We start from the raw sequence: 18,784 nt of genomic DNA, 5'->3' as shown, positions 1-18,784 counted from the left end.
GGGGTCAGCAAATGCCCTCTGCTGGAGCCCACTGCCAGGTTCAAGTGCCAGAGATGCTTGCACAACAAGTGGTCAAGAGTGAGGGAAGGGGGAAGACAGTGAGGGGGGCACAGTGCAACTTACCCAGCCATGGGCAACAGTCCTCGCATGCAGAGCCTCTGGGAGCCCAGAACCTGTGGAGACCTGGAAACAAGAGCAGTTAGCCCCAGGGGAGAGACCTCACTCTCCCCCTCGCAAGTCAAAGATACTGTCAAAGCAACCGCGCAGTGCAAAACCCGTCACCAACGTGCCTGCCTGTCCCTCGCTCTAAGTCTGTATGGCAGGGAGCTCACCAGCAGAACTTCCTGCCATGCGAAGCTGTCCCTAACAACTGAGTTGTGTGAGGCCAGAGTGGAAGTATTTATATGAGGGGGGGACTGCGATTGGGTGCTAGGGAGGGGGCTCATCAGCCTGAGGCACAAGGGGATTGGTAAGGCAATCACTCCTCTCCCTAGGGGGTTTGCAAGCTCCTACAGCGGTGGAGCCAACCTTTGTTTTTGGTTTCAATGAGTGCCTATGGGGCACGCCAGCATTTTCCGTGGCGGAGGTTTGCGCCTGGCGGGGGAGGGGTGGTGCTGCATCCTCAGCCAACGGCGGCAACATGCTGTGGCGGCCAGAGAGTGGCGCACGCCCCATTTCCGCCAGCGCAGAGAAGGATACACCGGTGTATGTCTCCCTACCGCTGGTATAGCAGTAAGTCCACCTCCAGAGCACTTTCAGCCCCTCCCCTTAGGATTGTGCTGCTAATGATGTACCTCTCGTGTCATGTAGTTAATTCATGCAGGCAGATGCACAGTGAAGCATACATTTAATCAAGATTTTGTATGGTCAAATTGCTCTTTGTACTTTACCTAAATAAATTAATCTGTTTTTTTCAAGAATACATATTGTATGGTCAGCCTATTTTGAAAATACAGTTCATCCGAAGTTTGAGTAACTTGTAGGAGGAAAACAATCCTCTGTAAATACATTTCAAACATAGTTAATTTTAATATACTATTAGGAATAAAATAATTTTCTTTTCTTTCCCTCTGAGGAAAAATCATAAAGATTATTTTTCAGTTTTCTCCAAAATGTCCCAATTTTACACTGAAATTTACAGTCTATTTTGAAAATGAAGAATCTATTTGTTTTTCATTTGCCTAATTTTTCCCCTCTGGCTTTTTCTAAAGCTCCTTTACTTTTCTTTTTCTTTGTTGTACTGTCCTTCTTCTGCTCCTTAAGGCCTTGGAATATCTCTTTAAGTTTATTGTGCAGTCTCGGATCCTTTACTCTAGAGCAACTTGCGGAATGGAAGAGGAACAATTCAGAACCAGCATCCAAGAACTTTTCCAGTCCATCAGATTTGTGCTCAGCCTGGACAGCAGGAGCTCAGAAACTCTCATCTTTACACAGGTTAGAAATATTCTGCATTTCTGTTCTAATCTGAAGAAAACATAAGTTTTTGCATGAGAGTGTGATTTTGAGTTTTCATGCAATGCCTCATTACATTGAAATATTTATGCATATTTGGTCTCCATCAAGTTTAGAGATAAAAAGCTGCTAGTCTACTTTAAGGTTTAAAAGTTTGGCAATTTAATATTTGGTTAGATATGTCTTTTGCATTCCCTTGACTGCTTTCCTGAAATGTTTTGCTCATATTCATGTCTTAGAATTGGTGGGAAGGAAGTGTAATTTGTTTTGTAATCATTTTAAGGACAGAGTAGTTGATACGACATATGGGCATGAACTGGACCATGGGCTTTCCATGGACCGGGGCCAAGTTTGCAGTCCATGAGCCCAGTGCCGTTTTGCCGACATGGAACTCCCATGACCCTCACAGGAGGTTTGTAAGGTCCATGCTCCCTTTAAATGGCTTTTGCAAAGCCAAGTGAAGCCCAAGCATTGAATTCATCCACTCTGGGTGGGTGAAATTGCTGCATGCCTTCACTGGCATGCCATGTAGTTTTGCAAAAGCCATTTAAAATTTAAGTGGAGTGGATGAGCTTGCTGCTCAACCTCCACTCACACACGGTGTGGTTTTTGCAATGCACAAGTGAAGGCCGAGCACTGAGCTAACCCACCTAGAGTGGGTGAAATCATCGCTCAGCCTTCACTCGCATGCTGTACAGCTTTCAAAAGCCATTTAAAATTTAAATGCTGCCGGTGAAGGCCAAGTGGTGAGTTCATCCACTTCCACTTGGCCATTCATCCACTTGGCCATTCATCCACTTGGCCATGCTGCAGGTGAAGGCCAAGTGGTGCGTTCATCCACTTCCAGTTCACCCAGAAAGGAACCAGAAGAGTGTGAAATCACCACTTGTGCACGGGTTGTGCACCACTTGTGCATGGGGCTTTGCAATTTAAAGGGAATGCATGGCTTTGTAAGCTGCAAGGCATCATGAACCTAACAGACCACGACCCAGTCTGTTAAATGTGGAGGTTTATTGTCAAGTGGTTCTCTAAGCCCCATGGACCTCAGGTCTCAGAAATATATTGTATCTGTACACTGTTGAGGTGTTATACTGCATAATGAGTATTAACCCACTATCATCTATGTAAACATCCATGTTAAAAAAAATTGAACCATATTATCAAATTCAAATAGTCTTACTTCCATCTGTGCACTTTGCAAAGCTTGCATAAATAAGAACAAAAACATGAATGCTGTGAAACATACCACTGCAAAAATATATCTAAATGTGTGTGTGCGTGTGTATGTTTAGATATATATGTTTATGGGTGAGATTCTTTTTGTACACTGTTCCGTTGTGATTGTCATTCCTTAAATAAGAATAGATATGAGCTGCATTCATATATCACAATCAGTTTTCTCAACAGCGGTCAGTCACGGTGCAATATAAGGCATTCAACAAAGACAATTGCCTCCATAGTCAGGTGTTTTGGAAACAGACTTCTTAATAGAGCCTTAGCCAAGAAGATTCCAATACTGCTACATATTTAGGAAATATTTATGAAAGAATGTCGGAAGCAATATCTACACGTATGTTTTCTCAAAAATATTTCCTTAACATGCAGTAGTTTCAGGCTCTTTTTGGCTACGGCCTTTTTAATGAGTCTATGACTGAATCGCTTGATTATGGAAACAGTTATCCAAGATTCTAAGAAATCAGCTGTTCTGTTTTGATATTATGAGGAAAAGAAAGTGCTTGATTGCAGTATTCTCCGACCACTGACTTTGATTTTTTTTCTCAATTGACCTTGGTTACTTGAGGAGATTATATATTTATACAACATGACCTGTTTAATACTTCAATAGTTTACTTTTTTGTTTCCCATTTGCCACTGTGTTGCCCCTTGATCCTAACTGCCCCATAGGCCCCTCAGCCTGGAGGACAGGTGAGCGGAGCTGGGACATGTGCCCCACAAAAATGTGGTGGTACTTCAAGGCCATCGTTTAATTCTGTAAGTAATTAACCCCATATCCTGCACAAGTTTTCATCATAGATATACCCAATGACTGTTCTTCCCTACCTAATCCATTTTTCTGCACATAGAATGGTAATACACCACACAACTCAATGTTTGCAACTATGAAATGATTTTCAGAGCACTCAAATAAAAGGGCTACTCTGCATGTATCAACTTGATTATGAGAACTGATGATTAGAGAGAATTTGTTGGGCATCATCCTGTAGCACAAGGAATGTTTAATAATGACATAATATAAAGCAGCTATAAGTAAAATAATGTAAAAGAATATTGAAAAATCAAAGAGATTGATTCTGTTTCAGATGTTGTTCTTGGTGATAACTAAATATTCAATTAACACAAGAATCTATAAGAAAACATTTTGGATTGGTTTCATTTTTTCTTATTATAGTCTGATTTTCCTTGATGATGGCCACAAACAGCAATGTGTTCTCTCTAATTACAGGTCTTCTAGTACCTCATTCTCTAAACACATACATCACTGGAAATAATGTCACTATATAATAGTTGCTGAATATTGTACCAATATGGACTAAATCTAACTGAGGTTTCATAAAATGTACCAATAATATAATTTAAGTTAGACAGAAAGGTTGAAATGACAGTGATTGTATATTAAGAAGTTATCCTGTTTTACTACGGTTATGTTTTTAATATGCTGCTTCTGAACCTTCAAGTCATTTTGAAACATTTTGAAAATTAAAGTACTATAAACGTAAATAACAGTGCAATCCCAAGCAGAGCTACAGTCCAGTCTTAATCCATTGAAGTCAGTAAGTATAGAAGGGTGTAACTCTGTTATAGTGTGGGTATAATATTACTCAACCAAGCTAAATAGCTGTTTCCCACTTTTTTTAGGGAACACAAAATAAACTTTATTTACTATGTTCAAAATATAACGTCCCAAGAACTTGAGAGAGCCAAAAAAGACAGTATGGTTTTCCTTATGAAGGTTATTATGGAAAGATATAAGGCAGGGGTCCCTAATTTTTTAGAGTTTGCAGGTGCCTTTGGAATTCTGACACCGGGTGATGGACGCAATCACAAAATGGCTGCCATAGGACATCAAAAAATTGCCATAGCCAATAAAAAATATGGGTGCTGCAAGATGTGGAAAAATCCACAAAATGTTTGGGAGCAAGATTAAATATAACTAAAAGTAACTTCAGTTTTTCAGGCAGAAGGTCTGTTTAGCAAGATGCCTTTTAATTTGCACAGACAATCAGATGCCTTGCTGGGAGGATACCCACTTAACCCCTTGCACTTGACAGGCAACTAAGGTGAATGGGCACCACATTGGGGATTCCTGATATAAGATATACAGATAAGTTTCCATAGTTTTATATAAGTGATCATGAGCATTAATTTAAATGCAAATGCCCTCCAACATGACACATTTTTATTTACTTAATTAAGATATAAGTCCCATTTTCTCAGACACTTAAGGAATATTACAGAATTTTCATATTCTCAATTGTGTGATACTGTGAGGTAGATTATGTTAAGGAGACATTTTTATAATGACGTTGGCTACTTTCTGTCAGAGTAACATACTCACATGGTTGTTGCAAGACTATGAAACTGCTACTCTGCTCTTCAGAGAAATCAGTTTAGGGCTATCAATTGATTGGAGATTTTTAGTTGAATAATTAGGTGCCTTTTCACTGATCAATCAGTTTTTTTTCTTACCTAGTCCTTAATATAGCTACTTTTTGAAATCTCACTGTTTGATCAACAATAACTAGCTGGCATTCATTTTTAAAAGAAATGGCCTCTTCAAGATTTCCTTTTTCATTCGCTATTACAGCAATACCTCAGTACTATCAGAGTCTAAAAAACAGGAAGTGTACTTTTATTCCTAGACCTGCAGGTTACAAATCTTCCTCATTGATTTGTTCATTAAGCTTTAGAACAATTTAAAGTTTAAGTTGATTAATTTGCCAATTTACCAGTTGATCCAAATAATGCACACAGCCTGAAATCAAATAAATCAGTGGGATTCCTTATGTATTGTGTCAGTGCTCTTTGACTGGAGAAAGGTAATATTTTAAAGAATTGACAGCAATATGACAAAGTCTTTATTATCTGATATACTGGGTTGTATGCCAGTTAGCATGTTGACCCACAGTCTGTTTTGTTTATAAATTAACCAGAGGATTTTATCAATAGTTTAACTAGTATAAGGGCTCCAAGATGGCATCTGCAGCAGATGGTTTGTAGCTCTGCTCTTTTAAACTGTTTTAAATTGTTGATAATAAGTTCCATCCATGAACAAGAGAAAGACTGTTGTTGAGAATCAAGAAGAAATAAGAAAATAGGAAGGGTTTGTAATGTTTTATTTTAGCTCATTACGTTGCTTAGTTTTCCACTCCCAGTGTCTCTATAGAGATGTAATTGGATTGAATTGAGTGTTGTGAAGACCTAGCTATCTCTGACAGCTCATGAAGATAAAATACATGCCCTGGTGTGGATAGCCCATGTAAGCCGGATCTCATCAGATCTTGGGAGCTAAGCAGGACCAACCCTGGTACATGCTTTGGTGGGAGACCTCCTTGGAATACCAGGAGTGGGAGGTAGAGGCAGGCTGTATCAAGCCACTTATCTGAACATCCTCCATGCCTCAATATGGATTGTCAGAAGTTGCCATGACTTCCAGGCATAGGCACACAAAAAACAAAACATCCCCCCCCCCATTAAAAAAAAAACATAGGAAATTTATCTACCTCCTGCTGTGTTGAAGTTTAATCTAACTCTGTAAAATAAATTGAAGAACTGGAGAAACTTGATCTGTTTGTTATTACCTTGCTTGGGTTATGGGACTTTCGGCTCCATTCTGAAGACAGGGGCCGCTTAAGCCTAAAGCTTCTCTCCCAGTGATAATCAAGTCCTTAGTATCTATGAGTTAACAACAAAGTGAAAACCAGCCAAAAGAGAAGTGCCCCCTGGAATTATTTTAATGAAAAGAGCCATTTTATTTCATCTACTTTACAATGCATCGCTCAGTAGGGGTGTTGAAATTATTGTTGGTTTAATTAGATAAATTAATCTTCACAGATGGCCTTATTATGAGGATTTTTGTATTGAATTGTGTATGAACAGTTTTTCCCTGACTTCTTATCTAAGAAAGAAAGTTAACAAGAATTACATACAGAGGAACTAGTGACTGATATGCCTCTTAAGCGGAAGAAAAGGTCTGGATCACTCAACGGCCTCCTTAATGGCACTCCTCTTCTAAAGGAATCCAAGCTGGATAACTATCTGCACGAGCATGCCCCCCATAAAGTGAATTAGTCAATAGGGTCTTGTTGTCCTATTTCAGTTTCAACCCACTACACACCTCTTTTGAAGAATGGTGATTTAGAATCACCACAATTAAGCAATAGTGATTTTTTTTCTCTGCAGAAAAAATTCCCATTGGCAACAATGATTTCAATTTCTTTTCCGGATCACCTTGACACATCAAGGAGAAACCTGATTTGATCAGGAATGTGGGCACTCAACTAGTAAATTGCCCACAAAATTATTTTACAGTTTATTCGAGATTAACAGAACCTTGAGTGAAATTAAATCTAGAGTGGCTGACATTCAGGTCATTCTTATAACTGTTTTAAAACAGAAAGTATTGCAAAGGCCTACTATTATAAGTTAAAGGCATTTAGAGATTCATTTATGTGATCATGATAGCTCTGGAAAATTGCACGTTGCTACTGGAGAGTCTGGTGAGCCTATTATGATCATTTCAGAAATGCATTGCAACTATAAGGACAGAGGTATATATCTGTTGAATAATTATTTACCATTTTCAGTACTTCCCCTGCCTAGTGGCCTTTTTTTTTTTAATTTTATCAAATTTATATCCCGCCCTCCCCTAATGGGCTCAGGGAGGTTCCCAGATAGGAATTGAAGTCCCAAATCAGAGTTAATTTGGAGCTATAGATCAACTTTCCAGGTAGATTAAGAGACTTAATCAGTTTTACCAGCATCAAGACCAGATTTGAGGTGTGCAGTAACTTTCATCTCAGCAGAGTTGCCCTCAGTTATTTTGAAATGCAATAATTTATTGTTAAGACACAGTGTATGGGTCATACATGTATTCAGGTCTTGAATTATAACTGAATTATTGGATGTAAAGAGCAGCAGAATAAATGATAAATAGGTGAATAGCAATTTAAATACTGATCTATATGTGAAGAATAGGACACACCGCTGGATTTATGGGAAAACCAGGCAAGGATGTTCTGTAATCACCACTGCAGTCTGAACAGTAAAAGATTTATTGAGTTGTGTGTGAGGATTGCAGCGTTGATGATTGGTAGCAAAATGCAGTTGTTGGAACAATGAAAGACATTTGATGTGAATGTATTCAGTCAACGTGTGAGGGTTGGAACTTTGGCTATTTGGTAACAAGTCCCATCTAGAAAAAGCATTGGGGAAATGGACTACAGGTAGACAAGTTCGTTGGCAATGATTACAGAACATCCTCGCCTGATTCCCTTGGATTATTACTAAAAGAAAACTTTGGACTTTAAACATCATTTTGGAGGTCTTCAATCCACATATGACACATATAACAACATGTGCTGTGGTTGTATAAGACAATATGAGCATTCATGGTTGTAATAGTCAGGGCTCTTTTTCTAGCAGGAGCTCCTCTGCATATTAGACCATGCCCCCCTGATGTAGTCAGTCTTCCTGGAGCTTACAGTAGACCCTGTACGAAAAGCCCTCTAAGCTCTTGGAGGATTGGCTACATCAGGGGCGTGGCTTAATATGCAGAGGAGCTCCTGCTAGAAAAAGAGCTCTGGTAATAGTTATATGTTTGTTATAATATTGTATAAGGTGACAAAAAAAGACTTTGTTGTATACTTTTTGAGGAGATTTATGTTTTAGTGAAGAGTGATTGTGACAGCCTTCTGGCTTTTTTTGTGTTTGACCTTTGGGGTCCTTGGCGATGGCCTGCCTTCTGACATTTACAAACCAGGAAATTGTAGTAATTAATGTATATATTCCCCCACATTCTTCTCCCTTCTATTATGAGTATTGCTGGCCTGACTTGGAAGATTATCTCGAGCTTGAGATCACATTCCCCAAGACAAAGATTATGTTTCTGGGAAATTTCGACACCCGCATTGGCAATAATATTTCAACCGTATTTCAGCACATATCAACTATGCATGCGTGATAAAGGCTTTGCCAAAATCATCCACTGTTAATATGGATGATTGATAAATTTATGAATTATATTGACTGAGTGATTGAATTGTTGCTGTTTTTAACTTAAATTGCTGTTTCTGATATGATTTTAATAGTTTATAAAATTGTAATGGATATTAAGAGTTTCAATTATTAATTTTTATTGATTTCAGTATTATAGTTTTGACGTTGCTTTTGGTATTTTTGGTGTTATTTGCTAAGGCTGTGAGCTATGTAATAAAGTGAATTTGTGTGTGTGTGTGTGTGTGTGTAAAACTAGTATGAAGCTGATCATAATGCCTGTCTCTTCCATTAATATTTTGTTCGGTAGATGAGGAGTCAGTGCTTATTTTCCGACTTCCAGCTGTGTAAGTGTAGACTAAGGTGGAATTGGGACATTTTCAGCATTTAGACTCCCTACATTTCTCTCCTTATAAAAGTATACAGATAGGTATATAGGCAGAGAGTGTAGGTGGTAAAACTATAGCAATATATTATATTAATGCTGCATAATTCTATTTTTAACTGAACTTTTTAGTTTTATCAATGTAACAATAAAAAATACAATGGACCAGAACAATATTACAGCAACAGTTTAATTATTCCAACAGTAGAAAAAATGTTATTATTAACTGCATTGTTAAAACAATTTGCTTTCTACTATTTCCTTCCTTATAATGTAATAGGTTTTAAAAAATAAAATAGAGGTTTGGAAGTAGATGAGCTAACATATATAAATTTCAGAGAGGGGAATAAAAAATAAGAAGGCAGTATCTCTAAGGACAGTATAACATTTACCTTAGAGGTCTTAAATCATATAAATGTGGTTTAAGGACACTTTTGACTCAAGCTATATCTTCTTAGTATTACAAGTTTTAGTGTTTATGGGGCTTTTTGTAGAAAAAGCCCAGCAGGAACTCATTTGCATACTAGACCACATCCCCTGATGTCACCATGGTTTCCACACAGGGTTTTGTAGAAAAAGCCCAGAAGGAACTTATTTGCATATTAGGCCACACCTTCTGATGCCAAGCCATCCGGAACCGTGTTCCTGTGCGTTCCTGCTCAAAAAAAGCCCTGAGTGTTTCTATTCAGATTTTATCTCAACACCATTAAGTTCTGTTGTATTCATAAGAATTCTGTAGATCTAGGATTCTATTCTTTATACTATTATATGTCCTTGTACATATTGTGTTTTTTCCAATAAAATTTACATTTCAACATGTCTTATTATCAATATATGCTTCAAGAGATCTAATAAACCAAGAATAGTCTGAGAGACCGCACCACAACTGGTATCATATACTACTACCCATACAAGTTTAAATTTTATTGTCTTTATAGGTCTTATTATATGACAAGTCTGCATTGTAGTTTGAGCCCCCTCTTGTAATAACAATTTCTGGTTTAAAATAATGTCAAGGGGGATATTTATATACCTCTCATCACTAGTATTATTTTGAATTTTCTAATATCTACTATGTATCAACTTCACTTTTCTTAAAATAATTGCTAAAAGGAAAAGGACCCCTTAAAATGGGGAAGATCTGGAGGAATTATATAAGAACAGTATTTAACAGATAAAAAATAAAGAAAAACTCCCTTAAACTGTGAGAAAGGGAGGGAAAAGGAAAACAAATGTGTCTTTTTTCTGTCTGAACACAGCACATGCTATGGAGGACCCTGATTTAGAAAAAGTCTTATTCATTTAATCCTTCTTCCCCTCTTTCTGTACAGGTTTAATTAGCCAGCAGCCTTTCATTAAAGTCCAAAAAACCAAGTTAAAAACCAGCTATTATCTCAGTTTAAATCTATCATGTTTGACAAAATCTTCAGAAGTTATTCTATAGTTGCTCTCCATATAGTGACTCTTTTAAAGAACTGAAATAGATATAACTCATAGTAATCCAATTCTATAGGTATCAAAGTGTTAAGCAATATATATATATAACTAAGAAATATTTACTGTATTTTTCGGTCCATAAGGCGCTCCGGACCATAGAACTCACCTTCCTCCTGGGGGGCGATCTGCGCCTCCGATCCCGGCGCTTCCCCACGCCTGCCTGCCTGGCTCCAGCTCTGCTTCCAGCAAGCGCTGGGATTGCTCCACGCTGCCCCCACCGCAAACCCAGCACTTCGCGAGCGCTGGCTGCGGAGGGGGCAGCGTGCTTCCTCTGTGCCTGTCTGCATGGCTCCAGCTCTGATGCTTAAAGCAAGCGCCAGGATCGCTCCCTCCGCCCTCCGATCCCGGCGCTTGCTTTAAGCATCAGAGCTGGAGCCAGGCAGACAGGCACGGAGGAAGCACCCGCCCCCTCCGCAAACCCAGTGTCTCGCGAGCGCCGGCTGCGGAGGGGGCGGCGTGCTTCCTCCATTCAAATTATTATATATCCTTATATAATAGCCCTTTCACACAGAAGAGGGTCCAGTATTCCTGAAGATACTAAAAGTAGATTATCTTCATCAAGAATTAACTATTTTGATTTTTATACATTAGAAATAAACAACTGAATTAGGTAAAATAGGTTAATAGCACCAGAAAATATATTATAGCATTTTTCTCTTAATCAATTACAAGATAGACTTAAAAATGAAATAAGATTGTGCTTTTCTGTAAAACAATTAAACTCTTAATGAGTCACTTTACTTAACATCCTTAGTCTTGGTTCTGAAGAAATTATGTTAACAAAGGTTGTTAATACTATGAAACAGAGTTAAAGTTAAATGATATAACCATCAAGAATTTATAAGCCCCACTGGGTATATTGTAGTTAAAAATGTAATATATGCCACTCTTCCTTCTACTCTCCATCACCGTCCCATCTTGAAAACACTGGTTATATCTTGCAAGCCTCAGTCATACCTTTGGTCAAAGTAGTGTTCTTTAAGTTCTATTCTAGCTGTTCTCCTTTCAAAAGCCTTACCTCTTCCTCAGTTAGTTTAATGTCCAATTCAGCAAACAAAGTAACATTCTGTTTTATATCTGTTGCTTCAAGTAATGTCCAATTGCAATATATGTGGAGATCTGGTGCTGCTCTCTCACAGAAACACTAGTTGCCTAAAAATAGTTTGGATGTCATAAAGCTTTTTTTTTTTTTTTTTGCAAAGCTGAATTTAATAGTATTGTAGTCAGTATGTATTGTGGTCAAATGGTGCAACAACATCTACATCTTGTACCAGGTATCGAGCCTTGTTCAAAACCAAGTCTTAATTGGCTCTGTGACCATCTGTTCCAGTGCACAGTCTGTTATAATGTCTAGAAGCCTTATTTCTACATTCTAGTTTGGGCATATGTTCACTCAGTCAGTGTGAAAGTAGTTAAAATCAACTAGTATCACATCTTTATCTGCTTTCTTCAGCTCCCTTTTTTCCTTCCACATCTTATGATCAGGGTTTGGTGCACCCCGACTTTTAAGTAATCCTTAGAATTTATGTTTATTTGTTAACAGTTATAGATCCTGTATCCAAATCAGAGGTTAGTTTAGGCTAATTTAGAGCTAGTGAAGATACCTTAGTGCTACAGAAAAAAATTAAAGTGTATGCTTTGTATTATTTGGTGCACTTTTCCCATAACTCTGTTCTCCTTTAGAATTAAAGAATGATGTTACATTGTAGTATTGTAACTGGGGCAGTTATAATAAATATTTTAAAACAACTTTGAAGAGTTATAGTTTATTCCTAGCTTTATCAAAGTAGAAACCTAACATAAAATTTCCAATCCCTCAAAAATAGAACAATCTGGCATTCTTTTGATTCTACTTACAAAGTGAAGTTAAAAACATCCCCTTTTAAAAGATACTGTACTCGTTTATTACTGTGGCAAAACTGCAAGATGGAACCATGAGACCGTATGCCATATTCCCCAAGACAGACAGCGAGGTGTTATAAAATTGGAACCTTAGTCTGGATTCTCTGCTTTTTCCCAATGCACCATCATTTATTTGTGTTTCACACAAACCTGTGAATTTATATTCCTGCTGCAACAACACAGATCTCAGTCTCATATTCTTTATATCATTTTCTAGGCTGCTCTGTTGAACTCTTTCCCTGCCATTTTTGATGAGCTACTGCAGATGTTTACAGTGCAAGAGGTAGCAGAATTTGTACGGGGAACTCTTGGGAGCATGCCCAGTACAGTGCATATTGGACAATCTATGGATGTAGTTAAACTGCAGTCTATAGCTCGTACTGTAGACAGTCGCCTGTTTTCTTTCCCAGGTAAGAGGCATTACATCTACATATACAAAAATGTGGGGAAATGAAAAGTAATATAGAAAAATAGTAACAATTGACTTTGTTAATGTACAAGTGAGTAATAATAGAATGCTGCTAATGTGCTGATATAATATAACTAGGCCATGCATACTCAGAGTTTAGTGTGTGTGTGTATATACATTTTCTCATACTGATTATGGCTCAGGTCTGTACCCGCTCAGCTCTAGCAATTCTGCACCATCAAGTACTTCAAGACTATTGATTGGGTCACAGGAATTTGCTGGTGTTAGTGTGAAACAAATAGGTGCACACTATAAGTAATAGCTAGAATCCGTCTTACTGCAATTGTCAAGGAATTTGAGGAATTTCAAGGAAAATCACAAGTTTGCTGTTGCTTAAAACCTCTCATGTTGGATCCTGCCTAATATTTCTGTAGTTGCAGGCTTGGGCAGTTTTCACCCATTTCCCCACTCCAGTGGAAGACTTCTGATCCCCCCACCCCAATAAATTTATTCCTAGGCCCCTGGCCCCTATGAACATCATTTGGAGGGAGCATTAGTGGCTGCAAGGGAGAGGTGGGGAAGTCATGCTTGTCCTGATTATAATCCTTCCATTAGTGAAATTTTAGGTAGAATCCAAAGTGAGATCTATTTAGTAAAATGCTCCTTTATTGCTGGAAGACTATTAGTGCAGAATCCAAATAATAATAGATCTAGGGAATGATAACAGAGTAGAAATGAAAGCATCTGCTCATCTCTAATTCAAAGCCATGTTTCTCAAACTTATTGAACAAGGTCCTTTTTTCAAATATACACTTCCCTTTCTGAGCTCCCCTACTTATTAGCAATCATCTCTTTGATGGATAAATTTATAAAATCCTCACATGTAGTTAGTCTATGCAATCCTCTTCTGGAGGTTTAGATATAGAAAAATGAATATCTAAAGGTGTATTCACACACACTAAATAACCTGTTTTGCAATTGGGTTTTTACTGTGTAAGAATGACAAAATCCACCTGAAAGCACCCTAAGAACCTGCAAGTAGAGTTCTAATTCAACAGTACCAACAGAAGAGAACTAGAATGGGATTTCTACTTCCATAAGCCTACCCGCCAGGGAAGGGAGCCAGGGAAGAGTTACTGTGGCCAGGAACATCTATATTTTCCCTCCTTTCTGCATCTTCATAGCTAGCATGGCGATTTTAATGGCTGCATAAACTTCTAGTGCTGGGTGGAAGTGCCTCTTGACCTTCCTGCTGTGGGATTCTTTTCTTCCCTGGAGCTTTGTGCTGTTCCTCCATGCATTTCAGAGTGGCATTCCCATGGATTGAGAATCACTGTTTCATTGAAATCCAGATTCTTCTAACAATGTATTTTTTAACTTCAGGTTTTACTATCAAGTTTTACAGAGAGGAAAAAGGAAGAACCCAAACTCCTTTTTTCCATCTGAATTAGAAAGTGTGATATGCCCTATATACCTGGGATCTGGGTTTTTTAAGGTGTCATGGATTGGGAGAACATGGCTTAGTGGTAGAGCATTTGCTGGCATGCAGGAGATCTCAGATTCAGTCCCAAGCATCTGCAGTTAAAAGGATCAGGTAGAAGGTGATGTGCAAGACCTGTGTCTGAGATCCTGGAGTGCAGCTGCTAATCTGGGTAAGCACTACTGACCTTGATAGGCCAGTGGTCTGATTCAGTATAAGGCAGTTTTATGTATTCATGTAGTAAAGTCTTCCACATAATATACAAAGCCTCCTAATAAGATTTGCATCAGAAGGCTTGCACCAATTTTCATCAGAGAGCTTGCTCTGTCTGCCCCCATCCTCAGAGAAGAGCTGTATTACTATCACACTCCAGGGTCTTCCTGTTGTATCCTGATACTGTGAAATTCTTTCTGAACTGAAGACTGGCAAGGCCCCTGGTCTAGATGGGATTCCAGCTGAACTCTTTAAGAAGTATGTGGACTGGTGGGCTATTCCACTGGCAAACCTATTTACTCTTATTGATCAGAACGGAAACATCCCTGAGTCCTGGTTAAGATCATTAATATGCCCAATATATAAAAAAGGTAATTCGGCTTCCCCTGGAAACTATCGCCCAATCAGCCTACTCTCCATCTCATGTAAGCTGTATTCTAAACATCTTGAACGTCACCTATTAAATTGGTTAACTAAAGAGAAGGTCATTGGCCTGGAACAAATTAGTTTCCTCAAAGGGAAATCTACAATTGATCATTGTTCCACCCTTGCCTTCTTGGCAGATAAATATCTGAAGCCTAAAAGAGGGAAATTGTATGCAGCCTTTATCCATTTAAAGGGCGCTTTCGACTCAAGTCACCAGAGATCTGCTATGGGAAAAAATTAAAACTCTGGAGATGGAACCACGCCTACTTTTCTTAATCAAGAAACTACATGATGCTACCTCAGGTGTTATTAAAGTATCCCCTGATGGTCAACTCTCTTCCAGTTTCCCAATTACTAAAGGAGTAAAACAGGGCTGTGTTCTTGCTCCTTATCTCTTTAATCTGTTTCTGAATGATTTCAACCAACATATGTCCGTTGTGAATGGCCACCCTCCCTTCTTAGAACAATTAGCAGTGCCCTTACTGCTATACGCTGATGACACTGTTATTCTTTCACGTACCAGAATTGGCCTCCAAAAATACTTGAAAGCCTTTCATCAATACTGTAGATTGAATCAACTGGTAATTAATTATGAAAAATCAAAAATCCTAGTTTTTTCAAAGAGCTGGCAGCTATGAAAATGTTGCATTGGTACAGAAGAAATTGAACAAGTGAAGGCTTACAAGTATCTGGGAATTACCTTTAATTACAACCTTAGATGGCCAACGTATCGTAATAGAGCTGTAAGTCTAGTAAGATGTTCTCTGGCGCAAATTAAAAAGTTCTATTTCTTAGGAGGTAACCAGTTCATTCCAGCAACTCTGAAAATTTACAATGCTAAAATCCTCCCTCAGTTGCTATATGGAATACCTTTGTGGATTGGGAGCCTTTAGTCCCTGTGTGGAGAATGTGCAATCATCATTCTGCCGTCAGATTTTAGGTGCTCCCAAATGTGTCCCCTACTCATTCATTTGTGCAGAGCTAGATTTACACCTTCTAGAAACCAGAGCCTGGATTATGGCTTTTAAGTTCTGGTTAAAAATTCATTTCAGAACGGATTCAGGAAGTTTATTGTACTACCTGATGAAAGACAGGCATAGCATTACTTGGCTCTCTACATTTACCCACAAACTACAAAAACTTGGTATTGAGGTGGACACTCTTTTCTTATGTGACAAATTATATAAAGAACAATCCAATTTAGGCTTATGGATCACAAATACCAAAAAGTGTTCCCCTCACATTCCCCTGTTTGCTCTGCATCCAATCTAGGTATACCCCAAAAGACATGGGAAGATACCCCATTATTTTTTTTACTTTAGACTCCCCATTCCGTCGTTGGACTTTTACTTTGGCACGTTTAAATGCCTTCCCATCAACAGTTCTCTATGCTAGGCTTAGACAGATACCTCTCCAAAATAGATTATGTCCATGTGAATTAGGAGTCCTTGATTCTATATCCCATATTATTTTAGAATGTCCTCTCCTGGCCTCAGAGCATAGACAATTTTTAGCTGAATATCTCCAACACAATGTATTTACTAAAAGGAAAATTCTATCCTACCTTTTAGAAGATGTTAATCCCCACATTACTACATGTGTTGCAAACTTCTTAGTAGAAGCCTATAAAATTAAATCTAGGCATACTACTGTATTTTAATTGCTGGGTGTCTACTTTTGATTAGTATTATTGGCTGCTATTTTGTTTATGTATTGTTCTTACTATATTTCATGCCTTTGTACCTGCTTTTGATTGTGAATCATTATTGCTCTTATGCCAATAAAGGTCTGAACTAAGAACTAAAAAAATTCTCTCCCTGCATCTGTCTATACAGCACTGACTTTTTGGGTTTTAGGTGCCAAATGATTGTTTTTCTAGCTTTTAATGTTGATTAATGATTATTCTATTGGATTTCTTCGTGGTCTCTATGCATCACACTCACGGGAAAGCCGATCCTGATCGGTAATGTACCAAGCTGAAGGGATTTTCATGCCATTTCCCTGCTGACATGTGCAGGAGCCCCACTGCACATGCTCACCAGGGTGGATACGTACATCCTGCCATTTCTCTTCTGACTGTCACAATGATCATACTAATCTCCAATACTGTAGTCAGTGGACCTACCTCATTTGTAGTTAGCTTCTTATTTCTTGAGTCTTTATTTCTTTTCTGCTATCTACTTCTCCCTTTTAAAAAAGGACTAGTTTTATTTTTTTTGGGGGGGAGGAGGGTACCATCCTTCAGGTCCGCCCCCCCTCCTTTATTTTTCCCCTTGCTTTGACTCCCCCCAGCTTACAGGAAGGCATTGGGGTTTTTTAAAGTGCTGCATGAGGCGTTGGAGTAAAATTTCACCAAACAATGGTCATGCTCCATGCCTGTTGTACCTTAGTGAAGCATAGTGAATTGACTTGTACCCACACCGCACTAAATTGTTGAAGCAGATGAGGAAAAATCAAGCGGCTTGACTCTCCGCAGCTTTAATCGAATTAGTGCTTTCCCTGACTCTGATGGTGCTGATGTCATCTCCTCTGACTGACACTCAAAACCAGTCATCAACATCAGCATGCAAATCGACACCAGGAGATCAACACTCCCAGCAGCAAGCCAATCCTACAGCAACCACTCCTCAAAACAATTGAGCTTGGCTTCCAAGTTGAAATCCTTCACTCCTGTTACAAAAAGCAGAGAGGACAAGAGTATGAAAGTGGACAGGAAAAAGAAACATAAGAAAGATTCTGAGAAACATTGCAGCTCATGGCGCAGTCACTCTCACTGGACCATGTTTGACTCTCCAAAATGCCCAATATCAGAACTGATGCCATCCCCACTAATACCACCCATCCAACTCTTGGGGTCACTGATCCATCTGCTGAACCCTCCGGCACCAGGATTGCTCCCAACTCTGGCACCAAGATTGCTTACCTTAGGGACAGCCAGAGATTACTTAGATCTGGATCCCAAAACCTATTAGTGATCTCTGGGCCCAGGGAGGCAAAGCTAAAATTTACCAGAGAGAGGGCCTTCTCAGTAGCAGCCCCCTACTGGTGGAACCAGCTGCCGGAGAATGTGAGGGCCTTGCAGGACCTTGCCCAGTTCCACAAGGCCTGTAAAACCACACTCTTCCGGTTGGCCTGTAGCTGATTTAGAGTTACCATTATGGTAGGAGAAAATGTAAGAACACTGAAGCCATCAGAACAACTACATATGATGTTAGCACCAGATTGTTTTAATTATTGAATTTTAAATTGATGTGTTAATGCTATGAAATTTTAATTGATTGTTGTGATTTTATTGCTGTGAGCTGCCTTGAGCCTGCTTCGGCGGGAAGGGCAGGATATAAATCAAATAAAGTAAAGTAACTCAATTGATACAACTCTCTGAATCCAAACATGAGATAGATCTCACTCAGCACTCATCACATTCCTGCTCTCATTCTAGATCCCAGAGTGAGGACAGTACACTGTCTAATCAAGGCTGCTTCATTCCACCTCACAATCGGCAATCACCCACAAAGCCACAATCACTCCCCTCAACACCAGTCATCCAGTCACAAGTGGGACTGTTCTCGTTTCCTTCAGCCACCAGTACCACTTCCTGTCTCTTGGGACCAGCACCAATGGCAATATCTTTATGAAGCCTGTCTGCTTTAATTTGTCTTTCCCTGGCTTCAATCTCATGGACCACAGGATTGGGGTCAATATTTGGAAATCTGTTATTAAGCCCATACACCGAATTCATCACCCTCCTCATTTGTTGGCATCAGCAGGCATTTCCAAACATCCTGTA

General features: G+C 38.9%; 1 protein-coding gene across 11 annotated transcripts in view; it reads left to right on the top strand.

Moving 5' to 3' along the window:
* Window positions 1-18,784, top strand: part of DOCK3 (dedicator of cytokinesis 3) — a 340,630-nt gene that overhangs the window by 211,972 nt on the left and 109,874 nt on the right. For 8 of the 11 annotated variants that reach the window (XM_060240011.1, XM_060240010.1, XM_060240016.1 and 5 more), the window contains exons 23-25: window positions 1,264-1,434; window positions 3,358-3,444; window positions 12,687-12,879. In XM_060240011.1, the coding sequence (XP_060095994.1) occupies window positions 1,264-1,434; window positions 3,358-3,444; window positions 12,687-12,879 (451 nt within the window). The remainder of the gene's footprint in view (window positions 1-1,263; window positions 1,435-3,357; window positions 3,445-12,686; window positions 12,880-18,784) is intronic. The other 3 variants (XM_060240013.1, XM_060240018.1, XM_060240012.1) reach the window with 1 other exon arrangement.

The sequence above is a fragment of the Heteronotia binoei genome, chromosome 5 (assembly GCF_032191835.1).
Source record: "Heteronotia binoei isolate CCM8104 ecotype False Entrance Well chromosome 5, APGP_CSIRO_Hbin_v1, whole genome shotgun sequence".
In the NCBI taxonomy this organism is placed as follows: Eukaryota; Metazoa; Chordata; class Lepidosauria; order Squamata; family Gekkonidae; genus Heteronotia; species Heteronotia binoei.
This window is presented reverse-complemented; position numbering and strand designations above follow the sequence as displayed.